Raw genomic sequence first — 11,767 nt, forward strand, 5'->3', positions numbered from 1 at the left:
TAACCATACACCAACCATTTGAACGGGTTGTCGGTGTTTTGGTCATGAGGGGTGCACATATGGGAGAAGAGAGGAATATGGGACATTTGATTGTCTTTAAAGAGACTTTGTGGTTTGCAGTAACCAAAGGGTTCCTCACATCTGTCCTGAATCCATGAACATATGATGCATGATAGTGGTTTCCAGTGACTACTGATAGGTGCTGGTTCAGAAGCAAAAGGCCACAAATCACACGGGCCTGTTCCATTTCTTTAATAGGTTTTTAGCAGAGAATTCACGCTGGAGAAAACATTTTGCAAGTTAAAGTAGTTCACTTTTTATCTTTTTTTACCCTCAATGTGGGTTTACTGTTCTGTTCATATACGTAGTCTGCTGGTGGGTAGACTTACCTGTGGTTGGTTTTGAAAGAGGGAGCACACTTAAGGGAAAAAAAAAAACAAACGAGAATTCAGAGGACTTGGTTGTAAAGCACAGCGGGAGGGTGGGCTCAATGAACAAGGCTCAGTGCACTTCACTGTGTCCCAGCATGGTTTTTGATGCAGTATGTACTGAAGCAGCTCCTCTGGATTGGGATGTAGGTGTTACGAAACAAGTCATTGAGTTGTGTTCTGTGTCTGTATACCTGTCTATCTTGGTTATGAAAATGTTCACCAGTGGGTCAGCTGCAGTTCTGCTCTTCCTCATGTGTGCCAGACTGGTTCTTGGCATTTTTGATATGTGTTTTAAGGCTTCTTTCAGCTTCTTACAGACTTAAAATGTGGGGTGTATTATTTTAAACTAAGTTAATTTTGGAGTTTTAGTTGCCTTCTTGCTTCATGGGCATGCTTTTGGTTTTCCTCTTTTCCAGACTTTTGCTGTTTAAAGACTCCAGTACTTAGTGCATTGAAGAGTCTCTTTGGCATTTGTCTTCACTTATAATCATGCTTAAGATTCAGTACCTTCAGGGCCTTTGTAACTTTAAAGCATGTTGGTCACAATGGCTCTTAGTCTTTGATTTCTCTTTTCACATAGTGGTATGCATGTATTGATCTTTTGATTGCATAGCTTCAGCAGTGGTGTAACGCAGAGGTTGCACTAATTACTCTGCTAACAGAATTTTTCAATGCTTTTGAGTAATTGAAAGCAGTTCTGAAGAAAGTCCTCTATATGAACAATATAATCTTAAAAGAACAGAAGTCATATAAAGCCAACGCCTCACCGGTTAATGTGTGCTACAGTTATGTGTATAGAATCATAGAATGGTTTGGGTTGGAAGAGACCTTAAAACTCATCTAGTTCCCACCCCACTGCCATGGGCAGGGTCACCTTGCACTAGACCAGGTTGCTCCAAGCCCCGTCCCGCCTGGCCTTGGACACTTCCAATGATGAGATATTCACGGCTTCCCTGGGCAACTTGTTCCAGTATCGCGCCACCCTCATAGTAAAGAAATTTATCCTTACATCCGTACATGTGTACCAGAACTATGTTTCCACCTGGAGTTTCTGTTCTGCTCTGCCATAGTATACATATGTAAGAGGACCACTTTGTGCTGGGAAGAAAGTTTCTCCTCTCCCACAATTTGATAACAGCCTTTTTTTGGGGTGGAAGTGTTAGGCTAAGTACCTTTTTGTGGTTGGAGAAGATTTATCCCTCGCTATTAGAGTAGGTCATCAGAGGTATGAAATTTTAGGGGTTTGTGTTTGGGTTTTTTTCTCCAATTATCACAGTCTTATCAAAAAGCCTAAATATCCCAGGTTTGTACAAGTAACGTGAGCAGGATTCTCTAACAAGTGTTATGATTTGCCTTGAGAATGGCTTGTACTAGGCAATTTGTTGCTTGGTAGTTCCAAACAAGTTGTTAACACTGGGCTGGATTGAACAACCTCTGTTGCTAAATGCCTGCCGTCATGAGCAACCATATGACCAATGATTAGTCCAGGAGAGTTCATGGAGTGTAGCCATACTCACCTTCTTATGCAAGAAGTCACACTTCTCAACACTCCTCAACATCCTACAGTAGTTTTCAGATCTTAAAGATAAAATACCAGAATAAATAAGCCAAAACTACCATTTAAAGAAGTTGTGGCTATGTAAATTGTATAAATTTGTAATAGTAAATCTAACTAGTGCTATATGAATAATATAACCCACTTTTCCTTGTCTTTTTAATGCCTATAGAAAGGTATTTTAAAGAGATTTTTAAAAGTTAATTTTGCAAAATTTACAGATCAGCCATAAATTCACAAGAATTAATTAAAAGTGTAGAATCCCAATGTTAGATTTGCAGCATTTTCAGTACTTGCAGCCATATTCCTACATATGACAGGATTTCGCTAGATTTTCCAGGCACATCCATGCCAAGTGCAGGAAACCTGGACATTATGATGATGTTTCCAAATCTGGGAAGTCTGGGGCTTTGGTGCTACTTCAGGAAATGTTGTGTGTCACCTTCACTCCTTTAAAGCTGACAGCATACCCACCATCGCTAAGATTCCTGAACTTCTTGATCTTTTGCTGCCAAAAAAAAACCCCTCTTGGGGTCTTATATATGTATACTATGGCAGTCTATGGCAGTTTTTCCTCAAGTCTTTCTGTGCTGTGGGGACCATCCAGGTGCTGAGCTGCCTGAGGATCATCATCTCACACTGCCTCCAAGCCTCCAACCTATTAGATCATTCTTCATGTTTACTCTTACTAAAAGCATTTGTTAGGTTAAGTCTTTGCTATACCAGCATGCTCTAGGGGGTTAACAGTCCCATTTTTAAGGCTGATATCACTATTTGTTATATTAGAGTAGTGCATAAAGAGTAAGTTAGGATCACACTCCCACTGAGCCAGGCTGTGGAAAAAATGAGTAAAGGTTTACTTCTACCCTGAAGACATCACAGTAATGAGAGAGTATAGAAGAAATAGATACAAAGACAAAGCTGCAAAAAAAAGGTGGGTTTTTTGCAAGTGGTGTCTAAAATACATTTTCTTCATAGCAACTTTTTTCTCTTCCAAGTGTTATTTTAGTGGTTTTGATGGTTGGTAGGATGCCTGGATTTAAAGTGAAAAATGAAATTTCTGCATTTGAGGCCATATTATCATTATACTCATTTTAATGTCTGTACAACATCAGCATCTGAGACTGCAGGAACTTAACTGCTTTACTTGTTGGCATTACGCTGAAGTTGATTTCGGTGAACTGTAAAAAGTTTGGCCCTGAAGGTAAAATTACACTGTATGCATGTTCCTAACATACTGCTTTGGGGATAAACATGTCTTAAATCAACTCATCGCTCACAGCTGAATTCCTTTTCCAAATGCAGTTTCCCCATAGATAGTAATGTTCAGTAAGACTGATTTTCTTTAAAACCATAAAGTTTTTTGAACATAATTCTATCAATAAACATATTTGAGCGGGGTAGCAAAGAATTCACATAATCCTAATAAAGACTTGGGGGTTTTGCGAAAGGAAGGGAGGGGTGCGTGCCAGCGTTTTTAATTAGCTTTCATCAGTACCTTTAATTTGTTCAAATGTGTTCCAAACGTTTGCATATTGTGTTTGCTCACATGTACATAATGAAAACTTTTGGACTTCATTGAAACTTGGTAATTGTGCATTTGGAAAATTAAAATTGAAGTTTACGATACCCTGGCTCCTACTTGCTCTGTTCGTAGTGTGTTTTTAAGATGCCATCACTTGAGAGCTTTGTTACAGCAACATTTCTGTTGTGGCTTAATATGCTGTGGGTTCAGATGGCTGTATTTGTGGCCTTGAGGGGTACAAACGCCAGCTGGGTTTGCACCCAGATATTCTTGGATTAATATTTTGGCACTTAGATCTTGTCCTGTCTGAAATTTAAATGTAGTTCCCCAAACTTTAAAGGGAAGGCAAGCACCATTTGGGGTTCTTAGTGAGCAATTTGTTTTTTCCTCTTTAATTTGACTTTTCCTTTTTTTTTCTGTTGTTTTAACTCCTGTAGCCAGTGAAATCCAGGCAGTTACTTGCAAACTGTTTTTACAGCCCCATATGGACAAAGAGCTTTAGTTTGTTCCTCTGCATAATTCCCAAATTAATAATAGTTAGAAAGTTCCTACATCTGCATCTCCATTTTCCTTAGAATATATAAGGGTGAAAAAAATTCCCCATGTATTAGGCAAGCCTTTGAAGTGTGAACAATTTTGTTATATTTAAGATTTAACAAGTCTTTCAGGGCAACTAGGTTGATTTTTTTTGGGGGGCGGGGGGGATGGTGTTTTGGTTTTGGTTTTGTTTTTGGTTTTTTGGGGGGTTGGTTTGTTTTTTTTTTAAATAATTCGTTTTGTTTCAGGTCTAAAATTCCAATTTTATTTCTACATGGAGACAGGAGATTTAAACTCCTCCATAGCAGGGCACCAGTCAGGGTTTTTCTTCTATTTAGAAACCTTTGACCCAACCCTCCCCTGTTCGGTGAATAGAAACGGCAAGGCAGCTTGTGCTGAGGGTGACTACAGATCTGCTCTCCATGTAGCTCATGAAGTGAACCTGCAGGGGAGAGGGTTTCAGGAGTCCTGCGTATGGAAAAAACCCACTTTTAAAGTATTTCTTTGCAAAAGAGAGCCTTTCTTGTATCTCTGAGTATATATTAATTGGTTATAATCCTTAGTTTCGAGGCACATAATTATTCACACAGCAGCACATGATGGATTCACAGGTACAGTTACAATTTCTTTGTACTGGCAAGCAGCCTTTTCGAAGGGACAGAAGGGACTTTTTTGTGTAAAGCTCCAAATTCTAGAATTACTTGTACAGTAAAGGATTCAGATAAGTGGGAAAACATATACAAGGGCATAGAAGTTTAACTAAGTTGCCTTTAAGTTTTCTGCCTGGGTATGTTATTACTGTAAGTGGTTTAATATTAATACCTATTTACATTTCTTTTTTTTTTCCTTCCAGATCATCACTAAGTACGTTTATGAGCTACTGCAAAAGGAATGCCACTTGAAGAAAGTAACTCTCCCAGTAAGTATAAATATTTTTTTTTTTCAAAGACGTTGTTTGGGTCTGTAAAAAGTATACCCTGCAGTTGGGCACTTATGTAAAGACAAGGTGTGCCAAGGCTCTGTGCAGGACGTTATCTCAGGACAGTGCCTGCACATGCAGTATCCATGTGCACATGGAGACATGATTCCACCTCACTGCTCAAATGTTTGATTTCTGAGCATTCCTTGCCTTACCAGATACCAGCATTTCCAAAATGTGGTGGTTTTGATAAAGGAGCCATAAGCTTTTCAAAAAGTGTGAATGTTTTGATGCATTGCAGGATGTAGACAACAAACGTGCATTTACAGGCAGAGGAATAAACTCAAATGGAGTTTCAGTAAATTACTCCAAGTCTTTTTTTAAAACACACTTTTTCAGTAACTTGCAACGTGTATGTAATATAAGGTGCTGCTCTAGTGAAAATACCTGGTCAACTCTTGGAAGTGATGAAACATTCCCCAAAGAACAGGTATGACAGTGTTTGTAAATACATGCAATACTACTATCATGTTTAGGTATTTTTATATTCTATACTGGATAGTGTGGGGGAGGTTGGAGTGATGGCACTGTGCACGTTTTCCATCACTGTCATACAGGATTCTTACAGTCTTTGAGAAGCTTTTGCATTACTGTTGTTCTCAGCCAGTCCTTCATATTCAGTTGAGGAAAACTCATTTGGGCTAAAGAAGGAAAAAGTCATTTGCTTTAGCAGATGTTCTGTAACGTTTCACAGTTCCCGTTTCCATTACCTAAGTCTTGTATAGGGAATGCTTTGATAACTTGCCCAAACTACTCAAGGTTTCCCACCCAGGCTGTGCCAGTGTCTCCGGTTGGGGCAGAAGGAGCTCTGCCAGGAGCTCCATGGAGCAGTTGGAGGGCAAGCAGCAGCTCCCACATGGGGTATATCGATGCACCAAGACCACTTGAGAAAGCATTTCCCCACATTAGATTTCCAAGTATAGACAGAGAAGAGGATTGTGTTCATAGTGGCGGTCTGCCTGGTGCAGTGCTGGCCGTGATCTCTAACTTCTTTGCACAAATAGTTTCCTTTGGGGAAGTTTTGGTCCAAGGAGTACTTCCATATACCAGACAGGTAAGGCATCTTCAAGCCATGTCTTCCCACAGACTGTGAAACCAGGAAGCTGTCTTTTATAAACCTTGAAGTGCCTGAATCTTGAGGCTACAGAACTGTCTTTGAATGTCCTTTGTAAAAACAAAGATGCATCTATGTCATGCAATGCCAAGGCTGATCTGTTAGTTTAAAAAAATCCTAGAAGTTGGGTTGGAAGGGACCTTAAAGCTCAGCCAGTTCCAACTCCCTGCCATGGGCAGGGACACCTTCCACTAGACCAGGTTGCTGCAAGCCCCGTCCAACCTGGCCTAAGTTACTTTCATTCTTGTTGTTATTATTAATGTTATTATGTTTGACTTTATTTCAATTGTTAAACTGTTCTTATCTCAACCCGTGGGTTTTACCTTTGTCCGATTCTGCTCCCCTTCCCACCAGGCAGAGAGGGGGCAGTGAGCGGGCGGCTGCATGGTGCTTAGTTGCCAGCTGGGGTTAAACCATGACATATGTGTAGGAGGCCCTCACCACAGTCAAAAATATCTTATGAAGAGGCCAACAAAAATGAGAAAAATTAAATAATGTATGTAGAAGCTGAAAAATTAAAGCTGTCTAAAGGCTGTGTTAAATCACCACTGACAGCCTGCCACCTAACAACACAGAAAACCTACTTTAAACTAGTAAAAGAGACTAATAAAAGTAGTAAAACAGCTCGTAGCAAGAGTATGTCCTGTGCAAGTGAGGAGAATAGAAAAGAGTATAAATGCTGGCAAGTTACATGTAAAATCACCGTAAGATCACCCCAAACTGAATTTGAGGAGCTTTTTACAGTGGTAAAGGCTACCATTAAAAGGGAGCTGATGAGGCTGGTGATGAACTGCATACAAAAGGAATGCTTAGCTCAAAGAAGAAAAAAACCATGATTATTTCCAATATTATTTGTCCATTTTCAACATTTGATCTTTTAAAACTTCTTTAAGCAGGATAGAATTCTGAGGAACTACCTCAAATTTGGCATATCAGTAGTGGAGCTCTTAGGACAAATTGATATATCGTACAACAATCAAATCAAATTTATAAGAAGTCAAATATGAAGCTGCAGAACAACTAGCTAGTACATAACTTCCTGCTGAAATCAGCTGTTTTCATCAGAAAGCTGGAAAAAGAATAAATGTGATGGTCTTTGAAAGGCCTCCAGGAGTGATTGATAGTGATTCCTGGGTATCAGGAGGAAATAATATGGAGTCAGTACAGGTTTCTTTTTAAGAAAATCTTCTAGAATTCGTTGAAGGAGTCAGAGATCATGTGAAACAGAAAGATCTTATCAGTAAAAGAGTACGTGGATTCCCAACAAGCTGTCAGCAAGGTTACCAAATGCTTTGAAAAAGCATAGGAGGAGGGGGTCCCCTTATGAGTTAATAATTGGTTAAAAGGGAAAAAAGATGTTCATATTTCACTGATGAAATAATTTGTTACTGGTGCAGTGTTACTAAGGCCTGCACTGACAAAGTTGTAAATAAAAGGAAAAAAGGAATTAGTATAATCTAACAAACTTCATGCTTTTTTTCCTAAAATTATTAGAATACTTAAATCTGAAGCTGATTGTGATGAGTTGGGGAATTATTTCATGATGCTGAATGATTGGATGATAAAATGACATGAAATTCAATTCTGGTAAATGTGAAATTATGGGGGAAATAACTTACTCTGTAAACACAATGGTGGCCTCTAAATGAGCTATTACAACTCAGGAAAGAGCTTGGAGTGATTGTGAATAGTTCTCTGAGAACATCAGTTAGTGCTCAATGGCAGTCAAAAACCCTCAAAGCAAATAGGATGTTAGGAATTATGAGGTGTTGAGAACAAAACAGAAAAACATCATCATTCCACTCATTATGTGGGCCCTCATCTTGAACACTGCATGGAGTCTGGACACCATATCAAAAAGGATATGAAGAATTTAAAAAAAAAAAAACACAGAGGAGGGTTACAAAGATGATCACAGGCATGAAATGCTTTTCATACAAAGAAAGATTAGACAAAGGTTCTTCAGCTTGGAAAATAGATGACTGAGGAAGGAATACGACAAATCTGTAAAATCATGAAAGGTGTAGAGAAGATGAATAGGGAATGGTTTTCTGCTATTTTCATAATAGAGAAGCTAAGGGGCATCAAGTTTAAATTATCAGGCAGGAGTTCTCTACTGAAAGAGAGGCAGTACTATTTTATATACATCTCAATTATATTGTGGAACTCATTGCCACAGAATACTAGCAAGGAGAAAGGTATAAATGCATTCAAAAAAATGCATTTGACAATATTAAGGTGGGATAAGTGCATTGAACTATTGTACATGCTTGTCCAGTTACAGACTCTGGCTTGGGAGGCTCCAAAGTTGCTACTGGTTGCCAAAACCAGGGAAAAGTCACACTATAACCACTGTGTTCTCATACTGTTTCCTTAAGTAAGCTGCCGGTTGCCAGAAGCAGGACCCTGGGACCTTGATCTCACCAAGATGCCTGCTTTATGACTATGACCTTGTTACATGAATATTTTGGAGGTGAATAAGAAAACGTTTTTTATGAACTTCATCACAGGTGATCAGAAAGTTGGCATATCACAGAATCACAGACTGGTTTGGGTTGGAAGGGACCTTAAAGCTCAGCCAGTTCCAATCCCTGCCACAGGCAGGGACACCTTCCACTAGACCAGGTTGCTCCAAGCCCCGTCCATCCTGGCCTTGGACACTGCCAGGGATGGGGCAGCCACAGCTTCTCTGGGCAACCTGTGCCAGGGCCTCACCACCCTCACACGAAGAACTTCTGCCTAAGATCTCATCTCAGTCTCTCCTCTGTCAGGTTAAAGCCATTCCCCCTTGTCCTGTCTTTACAGGCCCTTGTCCAAAGCCCCACTCCAGCTTTCTTGTAGCCCCAACTCTCTGCCCAGCCTTTTGGCTTATTGGCCTTCCTTTTTTATGTCAGCTCATAAGAAATAAGCAGTGTAATGATGTTTGAATGTATAAAATGTGTTTCAGGGCTGTGTTAAGTGGAATACTTCTTGGTTTTTTCTGGATTTTCTGTGGAAACACTATGCTTCAAAGGTTTAGGGTGACAGCATTTCGTGTTCTATCATCTTCATTCATTTCATCCTCCTGTGTGAAGTCCAACTTGCTGTCTATTTTGCCTTCTTGTGGTAGCTTCAGGATTGGACAGAATTACTTGCAAATTTCTTTTCAGCTATGAAAATAAAAGTGGTTTGGAAAACAGGAAAGCTTGCCAATTATTTTATTATGACAGCATCTGTGACAAAACATAAATCTGAACATTTTTTTCCTACACAGGGAGGCTGAGAGGCATATTACATTATTGTTACTGTAAAGTATAGTAGTACTCTTAATTTTCAACATATAGCACTGGACTTGAAAATTTAAATGAGGAGACTCGTATTCAGGGATAAGCCATTCAATTATTTCTTTAAATTTCTCATTTTGTGCTCCATTGAAGGTTATATTATGAATATAAAGAAGAATGCAGTTTTTTTCTCCAGATGACATCTTTATATTTCTCTAGTTTTAATGGCATAAGCAGAGATTGATCTTTGCTGTTCTTTAGCTGTTGAGGAAAAACAGAGGGCTTCTGAGTTAAATGTATCTTTAACCGTTCTGGGAAGGCTTGGGCTGGAGGTTTAAATAATTACTAACACGTTTCATTGACCATGGCACTGAAAGGTCTCAATTTTCAGCATCTTCTGACTTACCAATGCTTTGCTTTTTCACTTCAATAGGTAAAACTTGGTTCAGTAGTTTTTTTGATCTACTAGACAGCTAAGAACTTTTTTTTCTTTGAGAAACAATGATCTGTTGTCTCCCCTGCATGTTCCTTTTGGCTGTTTTGTCACCTCCGTCCAGTCAATACTTGTTTCGTAAAAATTCCACTGATTGTAGGTTTGTTAGGTTAGCTGCAGTAACGACCAGATGCTATCTAGCTGCGTGTAATATTAGCTGGCAGTTTTCATTTTTGCAATTCTGAGTGAAAAATTATAAATCAGGATATTCAATATTGTGAGACTCTAACATGAGTGAGTTAGCAAGCTTTATGTAGAACCACGTAACAGAAGACTTTCTTGTCTTGCGAAGCAAATGAGCAGTTTCCTCTCTCCACCAGCTGCTCACAATTGTCACAATCTTTTTGAGTCTTTTCAGTTTCAGTTCCATTTATTTGCCATGTTCTTTACTCCAGTCACAAGTTGCCCTTGTTTCACTTGTTCTACGCTCATAATTTTCATTGTGTTTCTTAACTGGAATAGGAAAGATATTAGTAAAATTTTTTCTTTGTAAAAATTTAACGTTCAATCTTAAAAACTTGCGATGTACAAATAAAAGACCCCTAGAGCCTAGTCAAGTCTCATGCATCTTGGGTTGATGATGGCTGAGAAATGAAAACTGAGTCATTGTCAATGTGTTAGCATGAATGTCAGTAAGGGTAGATTTCAGGTGTAGTTTGATCTTACCCTATATATTGATAGCTGTGCAAAATGCTAACTAGTATACTGCTGAAATACTCTCTAGACTGCTGCTACTGTATTAGGTGATAGCTCATTTGAGACAGAACTCATGTGGAAAAATTCACTGTTTGAAAACCTTAAGAAGTCATAAATATATGTAGCATATCTAACTCAGAGAATTCACTGCAACTGCATAGATCTGTAAACCTGAAGGTATAGTTGTGCATTGGAGAAATAGATATGAGAAAAGGAAATTTAAACTTTAAACAGTACTTCTGAGCAGTAGATTATCATCAGTCTTTAGATTGGTTTGACATATCTAGCTACAGATTATTGGAAGATTGTTACTGCATGTGAATAAAAATGTTGAATGAAAATTGTTAAACTAATTGAAGTTCAATGTTTTACTGGATTTATATGATTCGTGTTTAAATAAGGCGTCAGAAGTGAGTGTTTATTAGTAGGTCAGAAGAGAAAGTGGCTAATAAATACAAATTACTTTATGCAGACTCAGTGTCTCTAGCACTAAATGGTATTCTACGTTGATTTGTCAATAAAGTAGGGTTGTGCAGAGGAGTGACCTCTATGTGCATTCTTTATTGAAAGCTTGATCTAATGAATTACTACTGTTTGAAGATAAATTAGCTTGAAGAAAAGTTTCCAAACGTCATTAATTTGAGGAAGAGAATGAAGAGTTATTTTTTACGATGTTGTTAGATATTTTTAAACTCTTTTTAAATTAATGTTTTTGCAGAATTGTAAACTAGCTGGGTCTTTTAGTACGTATGATTACAAAGCAAAAAATTAATTTAGAAATACTAAACTGTACAGCTAAGTTATATCTTTGACTGAAATACAAATTCACAATGTTTTTCTTAATTACAGTATCATAGGTATTAAGTTTGTGTGCAAAAGTCAGTTACATCTTGCCAAGTACTATTGTGAGATTTAGTGTTGTCTGATGTTTTACCTAAGCCAATTTAAGTTTTAAGCTATCAATACCGCTGCTTCGGAAGTGGCAATGTGATCTGACTGTAGCCCCAGTATGGTACCTGTACTTAACATTCTCTGAACTCCTTTCAATAGGACATATTTTTTACCATGTTTTTTATTTTCTCACAAAGTGTGAGTTCATTTCCTGATGTAGAGCATGTAAGCTGAGGCACAAAAGACGTTACCATCATTTTGGAGCAGGGAATAAAGTCTTCAG

General features: G+C 38.4%; 1 protein-coding gene across 6 annotated transcripts in view; it reads left to right on the forward strand.

Annotated features, from left to right (window-relative positions):
• Positions 1-11,767, forward strand: part of FAM172A (family with sequence similarity 172 member A) — a 282,640-nt gene that overhangs the window by 48,246 nt on the left and 222,627 nt on the right. For all 6 annotated transcript variants that reach the window (XM_030471059.1, XM_030471057.1, XM_030471056.1 and 3 more), the window contains one exon: positions 4,902-4,967. In XM_030471059.1, the coding sequence (XP_030326919.1) occupies positions 4,902-4,967 (66 nt within the window). The remainder of the gene's footprint in view (positions 1-4,901; positions 4,968-11,767) is intronic.

The sequence above is a fragment of the Strigops habroptila genome, chromosome Z (genome assembly GCF_004027225.2).
Source record: "Strigops habroptila isolate Jane chromosome Z, bStrHab1.2.pri, whole genome shotgun sequence".
Classification (NCBI taxonomy): domain Eukaryota; kingdom Metazoa; phylum Chordata; class Aves; order Psittaciformes; family Psittacidae; genus Strigops; species Strigops habroptila.